This window comes from Myotis davidii, unplaced genomic scaffold, assembly GCF_000327345.1.
Source record: "Myotis davidii unplaced genomic scaffold, ASM32734v1 scaffold93, whole genome shotgun sequence".
Taxonomy (NCBI): domain Eukaryota; kingdom Metazoa; phylum Chordata; class Mammalia; order Chiroptera; family Vespertilionidae; genus Myotis; species Myotis davidii.
Window position 1 is genome coordinate 11,032,556 of NW_006292095.1, and position 23,085 is coordinate 11,055,640.

The following is a 23,085-nucleotide window of genomic DNA, read 5'->3' on the forward strand; positions in this document are numbered from 1 at the left end:
GTGGGGCTCGCCCCTCCTCTGCTGCCTGGGTGAGTCGGCTTGTTCTGGGAGGAGGTGTATGGTCACCCGCTGATTTCAACTCAATCTAGGGATCGATAGACAGATTTAAAACGGTCATTTAATCCAATCCAACAATCATCATTATGACCTCATTATACCCCACCATTCATTTTCAGTCTTCTTTCCAGTTTCCATTCTTTAAGATTCTTCCTGCTAACCCTTGGGTCCCGTTCTTGCTCAGTGAGTTTACCTCTTCCTCGATGAGGTCATCAATCCTATAAATTAAGTACCTTTTCCTGCTGGCTTTCTCGGGTTAATCCTTTACTGCACTTCACGCCTGATTATTCAATTGCCTACTGCCTCAAAGTCTTATCAAACCTGGAAAGTCCAGAACGGATTTATGCCTAGTCCTCTCTTCAACCAGTTGGTCCTTTGATCTCCATCTCAGTAAAGCAAGCATGTCAAACTCAAAGGCTAACACGGGCCAAATAAACAAAGTTTAAGTTTATGTGGGCCGCAAAAAAACAAAAGCTTCAATTTTCATAGAAACGTAGGTTTATTTCAATAGAGACATGCTAAATACAAAGGACTGAAATAAATGAGTAATTGTTAACATAAAATAATAGAACGTTTTAATAAAAATTAATATTTTTCCTTGAACATTAACTTACCGGGCACTGAATAGCTGCACAAATTAATAAGCGTAACGCAAGTAAACCAGTTTTCTTGTTCTCCGAAAGCGAAATATTTCCTGTTGTGCACACCAAGCAAGTCAGTACAAGACTGAGGTGGCAGTTGGCTGCTAAAATATTTGCTGCTAGTATTAGTGGAGAGAAATGGTGCACCTGCAGAGAAGGCACAGAAGGGAAATGAATGCAATACGATCCTAGTCATCAGTCATTAGCGAGCATTATAGTTCGTTATTAATAATTATGTATAACAGGATATTGTAAAAGTTAAGAAATTTTTATTAAAATGTTTCTTACATACCGTTATATTGGCTGGGCCTCAAAAATACTCATTGTGGGCTGCATGCGGCCCACGGGCCACGAGTTTGACATGCTTGTTCTAGGCATACCTCACCTCTCCATCTATAATTCACCAGCAAGTTCTGCTGGTTCTATATCTGGTGTCTGTCATGCTTCTACTTTGCATCATTTACTCTATCACCTCTCTAACGTAATCTCAGCTCCCCTATTGTCTGCTCCTTCCACCCTTCACCTTTAAAGTCACCCTACACCCCATCCAAGCCTGTAGTTAAAATCATCCTTTAAAAACCAAATCCAGTTTGGTTTTTACTTCCTGTTCCTTTTAAAATCCAGGCCAGCCTGGGTTGCTCAGTGGTTGGGCCTTGACCTATGAACCAACATGATTTGATTCCTGGTCAGGGCACATAGTGGGTTGCAGGCTTGATCCCCAGTGTAGGGCATGCAGGAGGCAGCCAATCAATGATTCTCTCTCATCACTGATGTTTCTATCTTTCTCTCCCCCTCTCCCTTCCTCTCTGAAAAAAAAAATTAAAAATAAAATCCAAGTTTCTTTCCATAACCAATCTCTGGCCTAGATCCTACACTTGCCCACTTCTCTCTTCTTTAATTTCATGTTCCTCTTCCTCGTTCTCTAATCACACTTTCATTCTCAAAGAAGCCACGCTGACTTTCCACCCCAGATGGCTTCCACCCGTCCTTTACCCGACTCCCTTTTGACCCTTTATGTCTCAGATGTCACATATTCTGTGTTTCAGTTTTTTGTTTTGTTTTTTTTCCACTACAGTTGGTGTCAGTAACGCGGGATTTGCTAGAATCCTGGACATGTGATTTGGGAAGAGAAAGTATAAAAGGGTGGGGGATAAGGAACCTTTGACCCCTTATGGCTACTGTCAAAGGTAGTTGGTGCCAATTCAAAGCCAACAGGAATTCTCATTTTGGGGTGCGGTGAAGAAGGAAACCTCATGGAGCTCCAGGGCAATACAGCATGGCTGTACCAGTAAAAACAGCACGACTGTGAAACAGCTAAGTAGTACAGCTAGGTTGTGAGGCTGCTTCTGGGCCAGGAGGCCCTGAGGTCAGGCCCCCTTTCAGCTAGGCAGCTCTGCTCAGCTCCACCTCTCAGGTCAGCCATGATTTTAAAGGATTTAAAACAGTGGTTCTCAACCTTGGCTCACAGTAGAATCACCTGGGAATCTTTTTAAAATCCTGATTTCTGGGCCAGGATTTTAAAAAGATTCCCAGGTGATTCTACTGTGCAGCCAAGGTTGAGAACCACTGAGTTAGAGGCTTCTCTGCCTTTTTATTAACAAATATTTACTGAGTACACACTATGTGCCTAGCATTGTTCTATGTGCTGGGGATATAGCAATAAGCAAAACAAAGGCTTTTCCTTGTAGAGCTCACATTTGTAGCAGGGGGACAAGCAATAAACTGAAAAATAGATTTATAAGGGGGTGGTAACAGATACTATGAAAAAAAAGAGCCCTAGCCGGTTTGGCCTGAAGACCCAAGGATCGCGGGTTCAATCTGGTCAAGGGCCCTACCCCAGATGCAGGCTCCATCCCCAACACCAGTCAGGGCGCATGCAGGGGGCAACCAATTGATAGGTTTCTCTCACGTTGATGTTTCTCTCTTTCTCTTCCCCTCCCTTCCACTCTCTTAAAAAAAAAAATCAATGGAAAAAATATCCTCAGGTGAGGATTTAAAAAAAAGAAAAAGAAAAAAGAACATAAGGAGGGCAGTGGGAGTTGGGAGGGGGGATCTTCTTACTCTTTGAGAACCCAGCTCCGTTCCTCATACTCATATCCTTGTTCCCCTTCCCCCAGTCTGCAGAATTGTCTGTTCACAATTGGAAAATAAGATTTTTCCTTAACTTAGTGAAGAAAATATGACAGTCAGATGGCTGGAAAGACAAATACTGTGATATGTAAACTAAACAAAACCAGAACTTTTGAAAGCAGTGTTTTTAGTACATGTCATTATTAAGTAATATAACCACAAATAATGTTTTGGTTTCTATAGTGCAGTTCCTTTTATCAGAAAACCAGCGTTTATGCTGTTACCCCTAGTGCTTTTGTTTGCCTTTTGCTCACCCAGGCCTTCCTGTACCTTATAAAAAGATCAGAGAGCCTGGTTGAGGATTCTGCTGCAGGAAGGCACCAGTTAAGGACTCTGGAAAGGACAGTGTCTTCTGTGCCAGTTCATAATGGGTTGGCTTCGGCTGTTTTTCCTCCATCCCGTCTCACTTTATCAAGGGACTGCTTTTCCCTTTGCACTTCTATTTAATTATCTCTGCAGTATGGATTCATTTTCCACTCATGCCAGGTAGGTGTGATGGCTGATTTTGTCCATACATCTATGAATGTTATAATAGGTCAAATAGCATAGATTGTAGTGCAGATGTGAAGGTCTATATTATAAAAACCCAGTAGCCCTAATGCCATAATGACCAAAGACTGGGGTAGGTGGGTGGGGCTGCACAATTTCACGCGCAGGGCTTCTAGTTAAATATAATCACACTTTTTTATTATTATTGATTTTAGAGAGGAAGGCAGAGGGAGTGAGAGATAGAAACACCAATGATGAGAGAGAATCATTTTTGTACTTTAAATATATTTTTTTTATTTTTTAGCCCTAGCCGGCTTGGCTCAGTGGATTCAGAGCATCAGCCTGCGTACTGAAGGGTCCCAGGCTCGATTCTGGCCAAGGGCACATGCCTGGGTTGCAGGCTGCCAGTGATTAGGCATTCTATAACTCACTAAGTTAGAACCCCAATAAATCTGGTACCCATCTGACAGCATACATACTTATTACAATACTATTGACTATATTCCCTATGCTGTATATCCCAGGGTCACTAAAGCAGGAGTCAAGTTTGATCTCCTGGGGTAATCATTCACAAAGGGACTCTGGCTGGTTCTCCCATGGTCCTTCCCTTCAGAAGAACCAAAGGCAGGTTTGGGAGTGATAACAGTATGACTTCTTTAGGTGTTCTGTGAGGCCTGCTTCAACTGAGTCGCCCAGAGTGACTGAAGTGGCTCATGTGTCGCAGTGTTCTCAGTCAGTCTCACGGCTATCTGTCCTTCTTTCAGGCACCTCTTTCTCCTGGCTGGAGGAGGGGCCCTGGCCTTGGCTGCTATGGGTTCCTTTGCCGTGCTTGTCTTCATCCCTGCTCTGGGCACCGTGGTTCTGATCTACTCACTCGGCCCACAGGAGGTCCACAGGTGGGCTTTCCTCTTTCAGATGAGCTGGCAGACGCTGTGTCACCTGGGTTTGCACTATACTGAATATTACCTGCAGGAACCTCCTTCCACGAGGTAAAGCAGTTCAGCCATGTGCTCGTACTGAGCTGTCCAAGGGGGTTGTTTGTACTGTACTGTGGTAGCAGAACTGGGTGTTGAGCTTGAATCCAAATTCTTCCGCATTTGAGCAGTGTGACCTTGAGCAAGTCATTTAACCTCTCCCGGCCTCAGTTTCTTTTTCTGAAGAAAAAAAAAGTGTGTGGTGGTGGTGGAGTGTAAAAAAAAACCTATCTTGCAAGACCCTTTCTTATGTTAGAGATAATGAATTAAATGTAATTATATGACTGTTAATAACTACCATGTGTCACCTATGAAGCACAGTCTGGCACTTAGCAGTAATTACCATTGTGTCAGAGAAGGGGGCTGACCCAGGAGTCCCAGGGCACATAGATGAGGCTGCCTGGAAGTGACTAAGCCCAGTTTGCTCACCTCGTGTGGGTGGTTTAGACACGCAGCCAGCAGCCTGCCCTCCCCTTTAGCAGGACAGGGAAGGTATAAATCCACTGTAAACCTTTGCTGCCTTTCCCATGGCACCTGCTGTGCAAGAGTTGTACTGTCATTGGGACTCACCTTTCCATCCTCTCAGAAGAAGGAGAGAAAAAATCTAGAAAAGAAAAAATTGGTGCTAATTACAGCCTAGAGAAGTGTTTTCATGAGTCAGTGACATCACCAAGATTAGGGGGAAGAATATCGCTGCGATCTTGAGGCCTATTTTTCGGGCTCCCTCTGTTAGCACAATCGATGTGTGTCCATGGTCAGTCAGAGAAATGGGGCTCTGACCTGTCGAGGTGGGTCACCTCTCTGATTCCAACCTGTCATTGATTCACTCACTTGGCCAACCCTATCAAACCCAGAATCCTTTTCTTTATTTCTGTTTTACTGAAGCCTCAGGGTTTGCTTCTCTGAAGAAAAGGCAAGATGGCAGGTGGGTTGGGGGGGAGGGGGTGAAGATACTGATGGGGGTGTAATGGAGTAGGATTTCAGTAGGAGGAACAAGTTGAGCAGGATCTGGCCCGACAGGAGCAAGGCTGGGCCAGAGCTGAAATGGGAAGGTGTACTAGTTTGCTCTGACTGTCATAACAAAGTACCACAGACCAGGTGGCTTAAACAACAGAAATTTATTTCCTCTGGAGGCTGGAAGTCCAAGATCAAGGTGTTGGTAGGTTCAGCTTCTTCTGAGGCCTCTCTCCTTGGCTTGCAGAGGGCCACCTTCTCCCTGTGCCTTCACATGGTCTTCCCTCTGTGTCTGTGTCGTAATCTCCTCTTCTTAGAACAGCGGTTCTCAACCTTGGCTGCACATGAGAATCACCTGGGAATCTTTTTACAATCCTGATTTCTGGGCCTCATCCTTCGGAAATTCTGTTTCTTTGTTACAAATGTTGTGGTCCCACCCCAAAACAAAGAAACAGAATTTCCCGAGGATGAGGCCCAGAAATCAGGATTGTAAAAAGATTCCCAGGTGATTCTAATGTTCAACCAAGGTTGAGAACCACTGTCTTAGAAGGATAACAGTCATATTGGATTAGGGCCCACCCTAATGACCTCATTTTAACGTAATTACCTCTTTAAATACCCTACCTCCAAAAACAGTCACATTCTGAGGTGCCAGGATTAGGACCTCAACCTGTGAATCTGTAGGGGACACATTCAGCACTTACCAGAAAGTGAGTGGACAGGGGTGGTGGCATTTGGAGGCTACTTGGCTTACTGCTAGGATAAATCAAATGAGGTCAGTGGTCCTTAAATCCTGACACACACATAAAAACAACAGTGATTAGGAAACATGCTATTTTCTCTCCATAGGACAGCATTCCTGATCATCAAGTATGTCACTTAATTTTCATTTTCTCCACAATAGTCTTGCCAGTGGGATCTTCTCCACTTTGTGATGGTGAAGCAGGGACAGTTCAACTGATTGGTTAAGACAGTGATGGCGAACCTTTTGAGCTCGGCGTGTCAGCATTTTGAAAAACCCTAACTTAACTCTGGTGCCATGTCACATATAGAAATTTTTTGATATTTGCAACCATAGTAAAACAAAGATATATATTTTTGATATTTATTTTATATATTTAAATGCCATTTAACAAAGAAAAATCAACCAAAAAAGAGTTCGTGTGTCACCTCTGACATGCGTGTCATAGGTTCGCCATCACTGGGTTAAGAACACATCTCAGTTGTTAATGACTCAGCGCACACACTGAACCTCTAGCTCAATTCACCATTCCTCAGCACAGATCGACAGCAAAAGTCAGGGATTGGCCTGGCTGGTGTTGCTCAGTGGTTGAGCATCAACCCATGAACCAGGAGGTCACTTTCAATTCCGGGTCAGGGCACATGCCTGGGTGGCAGGCTAAATCCCAAGTAGGGGATGTGCAGGAGGCAGCTGATCAGATTCTATGTCATCACTGATGTTTTTCTCTCTCCCTCTCCCTTCTGCTCTCTGAAATCAGTAAAAACATATTTTTTAAAAAGGTCAGGGTTGGTTCATTTTTACAATCTTCAACTTTATATATTCTTTTCACTACTATTTGTTGCTTCTATGGCAAATTTCTAACAGGCCCCTGGTCCTAATCTTTATAAGCCATTCTTAGAAATATTATAATCAATACCTCCCCACAATATTCCTTGTCATTCTCTTATCTGCCTCTTTGACTGATTAATTTCTCCATTTATCTTTTGATTCTTCCCAGAGTAGCTTGTGGTTCTGAATTAACTCAAGAGTCTTTGTGGGGGTATTCCAGGCCATGAGATTGGTCTTAATTGTTCAGAACCCCGTATTGGCTTGTGGGGTCATGTGTGAGGGGCTGGAATGGGATAAAATATATGTGGAATGTTTTTTACATGAAAAAACGCTATCTCTTTCAGGTTCTGCATCACTCTTTCTTCCCTCATGCTCTTGACCCAGAGGGTCACATCCCTCTCTCTGGACATTTGTGAGGGGAAGGTGGAGGCAGCATCACGAGACATCAGGAGCAGTAGCTCTTTGTCTGAGCATCTGTGTAGGGCACTGCCCTATTTCAGCTACTTGCTCTTTTTTCCTGGTCTCCTCGGAGGCCCTCTGTGTTCTTTCCAGAGATTTCAGGCTCGTGTTCAAGGGTTCAGCTCTGTGTGTCCCAGGTACTCTTTCTGGGCTTTCACCTGGAAGGGTCTGCAGATTCTGGGACTGGAGTGCCTAATGGTGGTCATGATGCGGGTGGTGAGTGAAGGAGCCGGTCTGGCCGACTGCCGTCAACTCCAGTGCATCTATGTCATGTGGTCCACCGCTGGGCTCTTCAAACTCACCTACTACTCCCACTGGCTCCTGGATGACTTCCTCCTCTGTGCTGCGGGCTTTGGATCTGAGTTTGGCGAGAGCCCTGGCGAGGAGGGATACCTCCCTGATGGGGACATGTGGATGCTAGAAACAACCCACAGGATATCCCTGTTCACGAGAAAATGGAACCAAAGCACAGCTCGGTGGCTCAGACGCCTCATATTCCAACAGGGCAGGGCCTGGCCGTTGTTGCAGACATTCGTCTTCTCTGCCTGGTGGCACGGACTCCACCCAGGACAGGTGTTTGGTTTCCTTTGCTGGGCTCTGATGGTGAAAGCTGACTACCTGATTCACACCTTTGCCAATTTGTTTATCAGATCCTGGCCGACGCGGCTACTCTACAGAACCCTCACCTGGGCCCACACCCAGCTCATCATTGCCTATATAATGCTGGCCGTGGAGGGCAGGAGCCTCTCCTCTCTCTGGCTGCTGTGTAATTCTTACAACAGTGTCTTTCCCATGGTGTATTGTATTTTGCTTTTTCTATTAGCAAAGAGAAAGCATAAAGTTAACTGACATCTTTCCCCAGCCTTCATCTTATACATCCATGAAACAGAATTTAGAAAGTGCCAGACAGTTGTTGATGATGCAAATATTTGAATGTTTTCATAATAAAAGTTTTTTTAAAATATTAAATATACCTGATGTCTTGCTATAGAAATTGTGTATCTGCTTTAACAAGCTATTATAATGGATCCACAAAAGAAAAAGCTATGGTTTCTCCCCTTAGGGTTTACGGTTTTGGTGTGGGAGCAAAGTTAAAGCAATACATAAAAACATAAGGTACTGTGAGCTAAATGGCAAATGGTATATGCATGGACATCCAGAAATTGAGTGCTATTGGTCTGCTTGATCCTGGAATGTGAGTTTAGCAAGACAACAACAACAAAACAGTATCTAAATCATATCATACTGATTTGTCCTGACCGCTGGTCTCCCACCTTTTATCAGCCAAATGACCCTGAAGGGTTTGCTAGGGACCCTTAGACCCACAAGGGACCTCATTAAGTTGTTTAAAAGTATTGTGTGAGATTTTGGAGATTAAGAAATCTCTGAAAATGGGCCCAGCCGACATGGCTCAGTGGTTGAGCGTTGACCTATGAACCAGGAGGTCATGGTTCGATGCTGGTCAGGGCACATGCCCAGGTTGCAAGCTCGATCCCCAGTGTGAGGCATGCAGGAGGCAGTCAATCAATGATTCTCTCTCATCGTTGATGTTTCTCTCTCTCTCTTCCTCTCCCTCTCTGAAATCAATAAAAATATTTTTTTAAAAATCTCTGAAAATGGGACAAGCCATATTGAAAGGCTCAGAATGCTAGCAAGGGTTAATTAGAAACCATTAACAGAAAGTCACAAAATTTGCCTTCCTAAGAGGACCAAGCAACGATAGAGACCACTTGTGTCTTGAAATGGCACTGGCAAGACAATACTTTCAGGGATCATTTCTATAGTCTGAAATGGCATTGCCTAGTAAATGTTCCATGAAAACTTCATGTCATCTCTTGACCTATTACTTTGGATAAGCCAGGCTCACAGGGCAGCTGTTTCCCGATGCACAGGGAGCCACGTGCCAGTGCTGGCCTTACTCTGTTGGCTGCCACTGTGACCAAGAGGCAGCCAGTGGCTCTACATAGGTAGTCCAGGCTTAGCATCCACCCCACCTGTTAAACTTCTCTGAAGGAGGCAATCCATCCGTGTGTTTTTTCTACCCAAGTGGTTTGGGAAAGTTCACCGATACACATCCAGCCTGTTGACTCATCAATTCTTGTTCAATTCCACGATATGGAAAAGGAGCCTCAGAGGGAGAGTTTTGAGTTTGTCCTGGCAAGTGTTAGATCTTCCAACAAGGGAAGCGCCAAGAAGGCTCGTTCTACTTCTGCCCAAAGGATGCTACTCAGCCCAGCTGCCTGAGCTCCTGACTGCAGTGAGCTGTCTCTCTGGTCACCTCAGAGGCCCTGGCAGCCAGCTGCTGAGACCAGTTTGGTGGTGAAGCAGGTTCTGTAGGTGTCAAAGAACAGACTTGACACGGTACTCATAGGAGCACTGCAGAGGCCCACAGATTATGGGCATTGCAATGACCAATTGCTATAAAAGGACAAATGGCAATCATTGGTAATTAAACCAGATTAAAATGCCAATTACTAGACTGTAGATTCAAGTCACTTCCAACAGACTCTTCTTTACATGTTTGTAACAACAGATGGTGTGGAAAACTTGGTTCCCTATTATTTCAGGGTTTGGCACTAAAAGGTGAAGGGGCAGTGATTATATTTATGTGACCTTTCTCAACTTCGCCTATTTCCAAAGCATCTCAAAAGAAACGCTCTAGTATAATGCGTACTGCCACTGCAGTATTTGATCCCTAATCACTGTTGATGGTGATGCTAGCAAGGCAGCCCTGTGGTGAAGTGGCCAGAGCACCTGTCCAGGAGGCAGAGGGTTTGGTTTAGTCCCAAGCTAGCACTAAGCAGCTGTGTGACCCCAGCCATCCCCTCTCCAGGCCCAAGTGTCCTAGTGTAACAACACAAGCGGCAGATAAATATCAGCCTTTACTCTCAAACCCAAAGGCATTATGATTATGTAAGTGCTTTGTCAATTTTTTTAGCACAGGAAAGAGTAAAGCATTTTCCTCCCAACCTGCATTTACTTAAGCAGCAAGAGTTTTACAGGAAGAAATAAACTTGCCGAGTGCCTAAGGTCTTTATAAACAACTGGCATATTAAATTTCTTACACTTATTTCCCACCATATAAAAATAACGAAGTCATATTTTTGTGGCTCATTAAAAACCGGAAAGAGTATTTCTCTAGTACCATTAAAACACCATTAACTACTCTGACTTTCCCTTCCTGAAAAATAGTTTTTTAATTTCTCAGTCTATATTTGGCAGATAATTGTTGAATACTGGTACTATGAATCTGCTTTGGGCCTCATGTCCTGGAACGATGTGTAAGAACAGCTCAAGATGCCAGATCATTTCTAAGGAAGTATCTTTGCCTCAGTTTTTACTGCATCTATTTTTTTAGAACCACCTGTTAAGCTATAATTGAGAGCCATATATTTATGTATATAAATACAGGTGTTACCTTAGTTTAGTTGCATGGCCAACCTGAGTTATGTTAAATCGAGTGACTTAGATGAATTCACTAGTGAGAAGATAATACGGGTGGCATTTTCTGGCATCCTCAACTTACCAATGGGATACTTCCTACAACTTTGCCTCTAAATTGTTTGGAACTCAGATTGCATTTTCCTATAGAAAGAACATTATGTTGACTCCTACTGGGTGACACTCATTGTAATGATCTGAATTCAAGGTCACATTGTTCAGGATAGAAGGAAAGAACAAAGATAAAATCCTCCTCATTTCTTAAATTATATGTGAACCTAAGCACCTTTTATTTCCTAATTTTTCCTATTTATACAGTTATGTAAATGTGTGGACTTTCTTTGGATCCTGATTCAAAGTAGCCAACTATAAAAGGGCATTTATAGGGGAAATTAGAACACTAACTGGATACGATAGCATTATTTTTAATTTTTTCAGGTGAAATAATATGTTAAAAAATGGTCACATTTTAGGGATACTCAGATGAAATGATATCGTGGATTTGCATTTAAGTAATCTGGGGTATGGCAAATAGGGGACACACAGATAAAACAGACAGGACACGTTAAAAATTGTTGAACCTGACTGATGGAGACATGGGAGTTCAACATTTTCTACTTTTGTGTAGGTTTGAAAATGTACATGTAAACAAGTATGCAAAAGACTACCGGGTACCAATGGCAGAGGAATTTCCCTTCTCCAATATCTTATGAAAATAATAAAAACTGTAAAAACCACTGTGATGAGCATCCTCTAAGATAACCCCCAATGTTCCTCTTCCTGGAATTCACATTCTCCCACATCCAACCAACACTGGTCTGTGTGACACATGTTACATGACAGAGGTGATGGTACGTCAACTCTACGATTAGTTCACAAAAGATAATGCAGTTTACCAGTTAATCTTAGCAGCTTCACCTTTTGACATTTTCTTCACTGCAGACCAGTTATACACCTCTGACCTACTCTCTATCTCCCCAAGACAGTAAGTTTCTGAGCTTTTAAAAATTGTTCTTCCATCTAGAATGTTCTTGCTCAGATCTATCTACATGTGGCCACTCCTTCACATAACTCATGTCTCTGCTCAAGTGACACCTCACCAGGGAGAACCACATCCTCTAAAATAAATGCCCTCACCCTAGCTGGTTTGGCTCAGTGGATAGAGCGTCGGACTGCAGACTGAGGGATCCTGCGTTCGATTCCGGTCAGGGGCACGTAACTTGGTTGCAGGTTCAATCCCCTGCCCTGGTCAGGGCTCATGTGGGAGGCAACCAATTGATGTGTCTCTCTCACATCGATGTTTCCCTCCGTCTCTACCTCTCCCTTTCATTCTCTAAAAATCAATGGAAAAATATCCTCTGGTGAGGATTAGCGACAACAAAATCTACTGTTTATCTATAGTTAAATAAAATAAAGGCCTGGATAGAGTTTCCTAAACAGGAACAAGGAAAGACATGGAAACCATGCAAACATACTTTGTACTTTAGGTTTGAGAGAATATGGTAATATGGCATCAGAAAAGCTGAAATATTTAGGGATATAGTAAAATGATTATTAAGACCTGTACAGTAAAAACTGTATTTGCTGAGAAAAATTAAAAACCAAAATAGTTTGAGATACACTGTGCTCATCAACTGAAACACTCACTCAATATGTGGCAGATTATACTTTTGAAAGATGGATACCATAAGATATTCCCTTCCATATGCTTTTTTACAGAATAACATTGACACTTTTCCCACTGAGTGTTTATGGCTGTTTCCCTTGACACTGGGCGAGGGGAAGGGTGACTTTTTGACTTGACCAACAGATTATGGCAGAAGTGATGCTCTAAGTCTTCCAAAGTATGTCATAAAACTGCCATACACCTATGAATAGTTTTCTTGGGACATCTGTTCTAGTCTGGCCATCATGTTGTGAGGAAGCCAAATGTCCGCAGAGACAAAGTGAAACAAAGGCGCCTGGCCCTCGTCCTGGCTGAGCTCCCAGTTAACAGCCAACGCCAATTTGCCAGCCACGTGGGTAGCCCATCTGGGAAGAGGATCCACCAATCCCAAGTTGAGCCACCTCAGCTGACCACATGGAGCAGAAATGAACCGTCACTGTTAAGCCCTGCCCAATTTGCTGATTTGTGCGCTTTAGAATTGGTTGATTTAAGCCAATAGCTTTGAGAGTGGTTTGTTATGCAGCAATAGATAAGATTTTAATTCTCCTCCAATTTGATTGGTAGATTCAATGCAATCCCAATCAAAATCCCAGAGGCTTTTTAAAAACAGAAATTGACAAAGCTAATTCTAAAGTTTATATAAATGTACTAAAAACTTAGCATAAACAATTTTGGAAAAATTGAAGAATAGGCAGGCTTACTAAAAAGCATTAGTAGATTCACACTTACATGGCTAATTTTTTACAAAAGTGCCAAAGCGCTTGAAAGGGAAAAGGATAGTCTTAACAACAAAGTGATAGAAGTAAAAATTCATGTGGGGAAAAAAAAGGAGCCTCAACTCTTATTTCATACCACACACAAACATATTTTGAAATGAATCACAGGCCTTACTATAAGAGGTAAGTTTATAAAACTTCTAGAAGGAAACAGAAGAAAAACCTTCATGACTTTAGAGGTAGTCAAAGAATGCTTAAAAAAGCAGTAACAATTTTTAAAAGAAAAAAATTGGTAACTGACTTATCAAAAGAAAAAAACATGCTTTTTAAAAGACATTATGAAAGCAAACTACAAACCTCAGAATGGGAGTAAAATATCATAATACATATAATCTGACACAGGACTTTACAACTCAGTGAGGCCATACAATAAAAATGTGCAAAAATTTGAATACACACTTCACAAAAGAACATACTTCACTTTTTAGCTATTATAAATAATTCATGTATAAGCTTTTATGTAGGTATTTTCAGTTCTCTTGGGTATATATGTAGGAGTGAAATTGCTGGGTCATATGGTAATTACGTTTAACTTTTTGAGGAACTGCAAAATGTTTTACACAACAGCTGAGTCATTTTAAACCCCAAATAATGTATGAAGATTCCAATATTCCTGCATCCTCGCCAACTTATTATCTGTCTTTTTCATTCTAGCCAGCCTAGGGGATGTGAAATGGTATTTTATTGTGGTTTGCCTTTGGATTTCTTTAATGACTAATAATCTTGAGCATCTTTCATGTGCTTACTGGCATTTATATCTTCTTTGGAGAAATGGCTATTTGGATGCTTCCCATTTCTTAATTGGGTTGTCTTTCCACTGTTGAGCTATTTATATATTTTGGATGTGTAATCCTTATGATATATAACTTGGAAATATCTTCTATCTGTAGGTTGTCTTTTTACTTTCTTGATAGTGTCCTTTGAAGCACAAAAGGCTTACATTTTTGATGAAGCACAATTTATATATTTTTCCTTTGGCTGCTTGCTGCTTGTCATATCTAAGAAACCATTGCCTAATCCAAGGTCATGAAAATTTATACTTACGTAAATCTCAGATTTTCATAGTTTAGCTTTTACATGTAGGTTTATGATTCATTTTGAGTTAATTTTTTAATACAGTATAAGGTAAGGTTTCAATTTCAATCTTTTGCATGTGTATATCCAGCTGTGTCTGTACCATTTGCTAAAAATACCATTTTCCCCCCCATTGAATTGTCTTGGCACCTAAAGTTGATTTTTAAAGATAAAAACAACAACAAAAATCATTGCAATGCTTGGGGGAGGTCTCCACTAGAAGGGCCCCATACCTGTACTCCTGAGGTCAGAAAGTTTCCACTACCACCCCAAGGTCAGGAAGGCACTGCCAAAGTCACAAATCCCCTATATCTCCTACGTCTGGTTAAAAGCAGTGGAATGCAGAATCTTGTCCACCCCTGAAAAAACTCACTTCTGCCAAAGCCTGCTCACCACTGCTGACAGACGATGAACATCTTTTGCTTTTGTTCAGGTTTCCAATTAGCAAATGATAGTTCTTTCCTTGGAATCACAAAAATTAGGAGGCTCTTAACAGAATAACAGCTTCCTGGTCTTTACTGAGAGAAAGGGCAATACATGTTTATATGAAAGAAATATGAATGTGTATGTCCTACCAATTTTATACATCACAAAGCATCCTGAGATCTAAAACACACATATCACTAAAAGTAATGCTGCATGGCTGCTTTTTATATTTGATGCGTTACCTAAAAGTTATATGAGACTTAGGAAATCTAGTCAAATTTATATAAATATTCTAGAGTTACTCTAGAAATATGGATTTTTCTGACAATACCTCCAAATCATATTAGACACTAAGAACCTATAATCTGAACGTTATAAAGTATATAATAAGACTATAATTAGGATAAATTGGGACAAGACTTAATTTTGGTAAAACAGTACTTTTCTCTGTTCACATTGTACTACATGGATTAATTTTTTACTTTTAACTGTTTGAAATGTTTACTAAAAACAAAATACTCTAATAGTAAGCGGTAATAGAGATATTAAAACATGCAGTCATAAAAGCGTTCTGAAAATTTAAGGCCAAGTACAACATTGACTTTAGATTATCAGTAATCTTTTCATGTCAACAAAACCTTCTGTTGCTGTTTTTGTAAAAGGGTGGGTAAAAACTCTACTTCCCCAGGTTACCTATCCTTTTACTACAGCTCAAAATCATAGGGCTTCATTGTGATACTTATTACTATGATTTCAATTTAATTTTGGAAGTGAAACTTCTGTAAGTCTAATGTTGTAACTAATGTCATACTTGCTTTATATTACACTATTAAAATGGATAATGCACTTCAGAAACTGAAGTGTGTAGTACATTTTCATTATCAAAAACACCCACAAACTAAAAAAGATATTTAAAATCTTTATTGTTTCATCATCAAAAGTTTTCTTTCCATAGAATAATGGCAATGAAGTATCAGTGCATGTTCTATGGAAAATTCATACCTCAAGTAACTAGCTTAGAAATCAAAAACAGCACTATGTCAAGCTAGTGTGCAAGATCAAAGACACAATGCCGCCAATGCAATCAGTATACAGAAAGAATATGCAGCTGTCAGAAAAGGAGTCTATGGCCAAGTGACTAAAACAGTTGCAGTGCACTGTGTTGACATTCTAGAACAGAAAATGTGGGATGACTAAAGAATGTACTTCCTGCCAAAAAAAAATCGCGATTACAGGCACTGAGTTCCCAACGGTTTCACCAGCTAATTCATGTGAAGCTGTACCTTCCTCTTTAAGGCTACAGCACTACTGCAAGCCATCTTCAGCCTACTATGTAAATGGGACAACCACATGCAGGTATTTCATTCTGCTTCCCATCTCATAGCTAAAAGTAACAACTTGGGTGCAGCTGTATAAACCTGTGGCCTTTAGGCATCTTTAGTAAAAAGATGACCAAGCCTAAAATTTGTTCCCATTTTCTTGAAAAATTTATAAAATAACAAAAGATATCTGTCATGATTACTCAGTTTTGTCTGAAGGCAAGACAATTTTTTATGAAAGTATACTGAATGATTATACAAACAAATGCCCTCAACAAAATACTGTCAGACCAATTTAAACATTTTCATAACTAGCTCCTGAAAAAAGTACTGATAACTGTGAGCTGCAAATACCCACTACAATCTGATCATGCCCGGTTACTGGGAATTTTCAGGTTGGGTTTGTGTCTGAAGCTGGATTTGGCTACTTTGCATTAATTCACACAATAAATGCCATTTAAAAGGAAACAGCAGCTCTACTGTGATGAAATAAAAATGAAAACAATTGAGAGGTATACAGGAAACTTGTCTTAAATAGTTTTAAATTACATATAACGTTAGAGAATAAGAACTGCTATTACCATCATCTAAATGTTAAATCGTTAATGCATGAATTATCTGCAGGATTAACAAGTCACTTGTTAATCATGCCAAGGCCTTGTGGGGCAAGGGGCACTCTGAATGTATGGCATAGCAATTTCTTTCCAGGTGAGTTAAACACCTCTGATTTAAAGTGTTATTAAACTATATTTGAAGTTATTTTACTTACTATATTCACTGTATAAAATAAGTTAAAAGGAGGGAGCAGGGAAAGGTTTTCTGTATATGTGATGCAAACATCTTTCCCATAGCAGTAGTAGTTCCACAAATATCCATTTTACCTATGGTAAAAATATGAAAGGCTGAAAAAAGATCAAAAATTTCCCTTATAAATAGAAACAGGACTCAAAAAATGAAATTTCAACATCGTTTCCTTCCACAATGCAACTCTTTAACTATCATAAACATAAATAAAAACCACATCTCAAAAATCTGTTTTTACACCCTTACCTTAAAGTTTAACAAAAAAATTCTTCAAACAATTGAGAAGAAAAGCACTCCTTTGTAGCAATTCCATAAAATAATTTTCAATTCACAAAACATCTGCTTACTGGCAAAACCAGCATGGGCATTAATGCTTGGCCCTTCTGAGGTATAAATGCAGCTATATACGCACTGAGTATATAGTCTATAAGGTATGCCAACAGTCCGAATGTTTGCATAAAATTGGGAGTGATGTCATCCTGACTGATTGAACTTACTTTTATAACTTTTTGTAATAATGAAGGTTAAATAATCTTAAAAGATATACTTTAGCCCAGTAATACCCAGCAGAAATCTAATTCCTAACCAATGCGAATGATTATTACATTTAAAAAAAGTTTAACACTGCCTATTAATAAAAAAAAAACTGAACAAGAGAAACACATAAATATTTAAAAATAAGTGTGAAATCAGTCAAGCTTTTTTTCCAAAAGAGAAAATCCTTTTAATCCTTTAGCAAGTCTCTGTGAAAATAGTATGCTTACAATAAAAGGGAGAAGGGAGTATCTAGAACACCCCAACAGGCTTGCTACACCATTCAGCATTGCTGCCCCATCTCCTGTGTGCATGGATGGCCAACAAATGACAAGAAGTCCACTTGATAATAGTTCAGTAATTTCTTTCACCACTGCTGCCAGCTGAAGTCGTCATTGCTTCCAAAAACCAAGAAAAAGCCCAGTATAGTTGCAAAGATGACTGTGTTTCCTGTGAGAACAAGTGCACAAGCTCCCCACGCAATCTATGGAAATAAGATATAAACAGTTAGTTAATAGACATATGAAAACAAAAAGAAAATGAAAAGCAAGTCAAGGCTCTAGTTGTGTGCCAAGCATGATCTAAAACACTACTGAACACTTAATAGTACCTCTATTTTACTGTTTAAAAAGACAAAGTCATGGCAAGATGATTATTCAAAAAAAGCTTGTTGCCTTCTGGGCTATGAGGAGGCAGCATAGAATTCTACAATTTTCTGTTTATAAAGAAATTTGCTCCAACTCTTTTTTAGTGAATCTAAAATTTTATCTAGAGAGATTAAAAAACAAAATCAACAAAAAACCCCAATATACAGAGAGCAGATTACACTGACAATATCAGAGGTGAAAACATACTCATGTACAATCCTTTAGAAGGGCAGGAGCAGTATGAAAGGGTGGCCAGTCCCCATCTTTTCTGCCTTCTCTACTTCCCCAGAGATGAAAGAGTGAACCTATGACTGGGGAGTTTGGGAGGAATAGCTGGGTATAGGTAACCCAGCCTTCTCTTTTGTACTTCCCCACCTGCAAAGAACACAAGCTCTCCTTGGGTCTTCCCTGTTCCGAGCTGTAGAGCACAGGTCTGCGGTTGTTCAGCACCTGGTTGATTAGCTTTTGTGCCCAATTCTGACAGCAAAGTATCGGTAAGCCAACCATGCTGCACACCTGAGCCATGCTCTCCGATACCATTTTTATCAGTTAACAACAAAAGTACTAAAATCTCTATCCTAGAGGCTCCCTTGTCTTATCACTTTTTCATGTCATTTTAACAAAAATTTTTTCCTGAAATAAACTTTTCATTAGTGAAGAATGTGTTCACTTACCAGGTGTGCTCTGGCAAATACAATAGGGAGTCCGAAAGCTGAGACAACAATGCCTGTTGTAAGAAATATGGCAAGTTCCTTACAAGCGTTACTCATAGCGTCTGTATCATCCACTAGTCTTCTTGCTATGCAGTATGGAATAGGTGAAAGGATGTAAAAAAACAGAACAAAGAGGGGCCAGTATTGGCTAGAAAAAGAAAAAAATAAGTTAAGGTAGTTTTGTTATTTATGTCATTTTTCAACACATAAAATATGCTTTTTAAAAATAAGGACCAAAGGAATAATATTGCAATGTACAAAACATGACACAACTTAAACATAAGCTATAACCTGAACACCAAAAAGGGGAACATTCAGAATCATAGTATTCCCATTGTTAATTATGATACAATTAGTAAAATATTTCTTATATTAAAAGAAAATGCTTTATAAATTAAAACAGCTGGAATCAAGGCCTAAAATTTAAACTATATTTTATTTTAGGTTATAAATACAGAGGCATACAGAAAATGGGAATGTTATCACAGTGATTTTTAAATTCAAAAGTCATGCCCTTGACTTCAATGATATCCTGCCTCAGCATAGAGCTGGAACACCTCCAAACTTTTTTTAGGTCACTAGGAACTCCTCAAATATAAAAAATCAAAGTAGAGAAAATGAACTGAAAGTAATACTGAAAACTTTAAGCCAGAATATAGAATTGATTACAATAAAAATAGATGGCCTTTAGCCTGTAGTTCAGCTACTGTATTGTCATTTTCTGGTTATAATAATAAAACTATAGTTATGTGAGACAGTATCACTGAGGGGAAACTGTGTGAAGGGTACAGGGGACTGTTCTGTACTATTTTTGCAAATTCCGATAGTCCATAATTATTTTAAAATACAAGGGTAAAATATACATATGATTGAAGATTCATTCATACAGGCTTATACTAAGCAAAGATTTATCTATGTTTTTACTAAAAATCTTTTCCTAGATATTTTGAGACTAGAAAAAAATTACAAATGAACATATGCTTAAGAAAAAAACACAAACAATACAAAAGCACAAAAGGAGAAAACTCAGAGTTGCCCACATCTCCTCTGCTTTTTCCTTCCTACTCTCCTATTAAGCTTCTTGTGGATCCTTCCATCTTTCTATTTGATAAAAACTTTGAAATTATGAATGAATCGCTGCACTTTTCCATTTAACAATATATCTTGAACTTTACATATTAGCAATTACAGCTCTTCCTCATTCTTTTTAAGATGGTTTCTCAGGATGACTTCTACAGCAGTAAAAACAATTTTTTTGAGCTTTAAAAGCAGAAAAATGTTATTCTTATATATGCAAAAAAACCCCACAAATATTTTACATACTTGTATATTGGAAGGGCACATCCAAGCATCAAAAACATCAGCCCAATTGCTCCTCCAAAGGACAAACTAATCAAAGCTGCAAAGTAAATAAAAAGTCAAGTAAAAATAGTAATTAAAGGAAATCAATTATTATTTTTATTATTATTATTAGCAGTCTGAACATTACTTGTAATCCCAGAAATAAAAAGCAAAACAACACACACAAAACCAAATGTACTGAAAGCGAGTTATCTTTCAAAGTGTAAGTTACCTAGTCACACAATATATCTTCTATAGCATCTTCAAGGCAAAATGAAGCAATATTGATTTTCAAATTGCTAGCACACCACTGAATTCCCTGGTTCCCTTCTCAATCTACAAGATCAATGCTCCTCCAGATTAGCATTATATCTACCCTACAGATCACTATAGTTTTGAAAAGCAATTATGTGGAGAAACTCCATACTGTCAGCTTTACTGGACTTGTCCTCCTCTGGGAAAATCTGTCTGGCTCAGCTTTTGCTTCTTATACATTGCAAATGTACACAAAACTGATAAGATAGTTTCTAAAGTTATACACACATACTTATACAAAGCATTGTATTTTATAAAGGGTTTTCACATATATCAGTAAATAGAAACAACTTTCTTGAATAATCAATGGCCTAGAATTAAGCAAATAAATAAATGATCAATTTATTTCCAGTTCTATATAACTGGTATTTCTGCAACTATGTGTCTAAAAGAATAACGTATGTCTTTTTTTTAGTGATGTAGTTAAAATTCCAAAGATTTGCAGAAGGCCTAAAAGTTGTCAAGACAAAAATTTAACATATATAAAACAAAATTAATTATAAAGGGGCTAGATGTTGCCAGTTATACTTCTTTGAATTAAAGTGAGCAAAATAAGGAATCCCATGGACGTGGTAGCCTAGCACATTTAGTTTTCATTTAGATCAATGATGTAGAGCAGTGATGGCGAAACTTTTGAGCTCGGCGTGTCAGCATTTTGAAGAACCCTAACTTAACTCTGGTGCCGTGTCACATATAGAAATTTTTTGATATTTGCAACCATAGTAAAACAAAGATTTATATTTTTGATATTTATTTTATATATTTAAATGCCATTTAACAAAGAAAAAGCAAACAAAAAAATGAGTTCATGTGTCACTCTGACACGTGTCATAGGTTCGCCATCACTGATGTAGGGCATATCAACCCTGAACACATTTACTTAGTCCAGTGGTTCTCAACCTTCCTAATACCGCGGCCCTTTAATACAGTTCCTCATGTTGTTGTGATCCCCAACCATAAAATTATTTTTATTGCTACTTCATAACTGTAATTTTGCTACTGTTATGAATCGTAATGTAAATATCTTATATGCAGGATGCATTGAGGCGATCCCTGTGAAAGGGTCGTTCGCTCCCCAAAGGGGTCACAACCCACAGGTTGAGAACCGCTGACTTAGTCGTTAATGCAATAATATTTTCAGCGACTGAAAGAAAAATTTGCATTTTAATTTTACAGTAAATGAGGAAGTTTACAAGGGAATGCAATGTAAATGATTAGGGAAATACTGAATTTACCATCTGTTTTGTTCAGTTAAATATGTCTTCATAATCTGTCCTGTTTTTGTCCCCTGAACACATATCAATCACAACAGGCTGCTCACCCTTGCCCTCTGCACTCCAGTGACACTGGCCCTCTCTCCTTTTCTGGGAATCAGCAGGTTCCTCGTCTATGTGGTCGTTGCACGTGTTGTCTCTTCTACCTCAGACACAGCTTTATTCATTCATTTCATTCAAAAAATATTTATTGAGCACCAAACAGGTAACAGGGGCTGGGAATATGTTAATAAATGAGATAAGGCCCTTTCACACTCAGGGAGCTTGCATTCTTGTCCTGCTACAACTTCCTCTTTCCTCCAAGTTAATTTCTACTCTTCCTTCAGGTCTCAGCTCAATTATTTCTTCCTCAGTAAAGTCTTTCCAAACCTCCTATTATATTCATTCATTCAAGAAGTATCTATTGAGCACCTAATGTATGTCACACACTGCTTGATTCTGAAGATAAAGCAATGAAAAAAATCAAAGCTCTTGCCCTGGCCAGTGTGGCTCCGTCGGTTGGAGCAATGTCAGTACACCAAAAGGTGGTGGAATCCATGGCATGTGCAGGAATCAGCTGACTGATGATGTCTCTCTGTCTCTCTCTCTCTCTGCCTTCCTCTCTAAAATCATTTTAAAAAAAATCAAAGCTCTTACTCTCACGAAGCTTACATTCTAGCAGGAGAACAAATATTTAAAAAGCCAGCCAGCCACGTCACTGGTTGGGTGTCAACCTATGATCCAGGGGGTCACAACCTATGAACCTGGCCGGGCACATGCCCAGGCTGCGGCTCACTCCCCAGGGTGGGGCCTGCAGTAGGCAGCCAACCAATGATTCTCATCATTGATATTTCTCTCTCTCTCTCTCTCCTCTCTGAAATCAATAAAAATATATTTTAAAAAATTAAAAAGTCAGCAAATAAATGTCAAGTGCTATGAAAAAAATCAGTTAGGGAAAGGGGAGGGAGTGTTCTTCCAGACCCAGAGGCCCGGGAAGGCCTGATGAGGTGACATTGAGTAGACACCTATATGAAATGAGAAACTGGACCCTGTGGATATCTGGGGGGACTCTGCAGGGCGACATGCATGTGCAGAGGCTCTCCTTAACCAAGCATGTCAAACGCAAAGGCTAACCTAGGCCAAATAAACAAGGTTTCAGTTGATGTGGGCTGCAAAAGAACGAAAGTTTCAATTTTCATAGAAACGTAGGTTTATTTTGATAGAGACATGCTGAATACAAAGGACTGAAATAAATGAGTAATCGTTAACATAATAGAACATTTTAATAACAAATAATTTTTTCTTGAACATTAACTTACCAGGCACTGGATAATTGCACAAATTAATAAGCGAAATGCAGCCCTAACCGGTTTGGCTCAGTGGATAGAGTGTCAGCCTGCGGACTCAAGTGTCCCAGGTTCGATTCCGGTTGCGGGCACATTCCCAATGAGGAGTGTGCAGGAGGCAGCTGATCAATGTTTCTCTCTCATCCATGTTTCTAA

At 39.7% G+C, this 23,085-nt stretch overlaps 2 protein-coding genes across 2 annotated transcripts; one reads left to right on the forward strand and one right to left on the reverse strand.

The window, feature by feature from the left end:
* Window positions 1-3,146: 3,146 nt before the first annotated feature.
* On the forward strand, window positions 3,147-8,219 carry MBOAT4 (membrane bound O-acyltransferase domain containing 4). Its single transcript, XM_006765618.2, has 3 exons — window positions 3,147-3,314; window positions 4,082-4,306; window positions 7,160-8,219. The coding sequence occupies exons 1-3, from the start codon at window positions 3,196-3,198 to the stop codon at window positions 8,121-8,123; spliced, it is 1,308 nt and encodes a 435-aa protein (XP_006765681.1). The 5' UTR covers window positions 3,147-3,195; the 3' UTR covers window positions 8,124-8,219.
* Window positions 8,220-17,479: 9,260 nt separating this feature from the next.
* On the reverse strand, window positions 17,480-20,094 carry LEPROTL1 (leptin receptor overlapping transcript-like 1). The gene is made up of 3 exons (XM_006765619.2): window positions 19,998-20,094; window positions 18,636-18,822; window positions 17,480-17,798 (listed from the first exon to the last, which is right to left on the reverse strand). Exons 1-3 carry the CDS (start codon window positions 20,033-20,035, stop codon window positions 17,682-17,684), a joined length of 342 nt encoding a protein of 113 aa, XP_006765682.1. The 5' UTR covers window positions 20,036-20,094; the 3' UTR covers window positions 17,480-17,681.
* Between the last annotated feature and the right edge of the window lie 2,991 nt (window positions 20,095-23,085).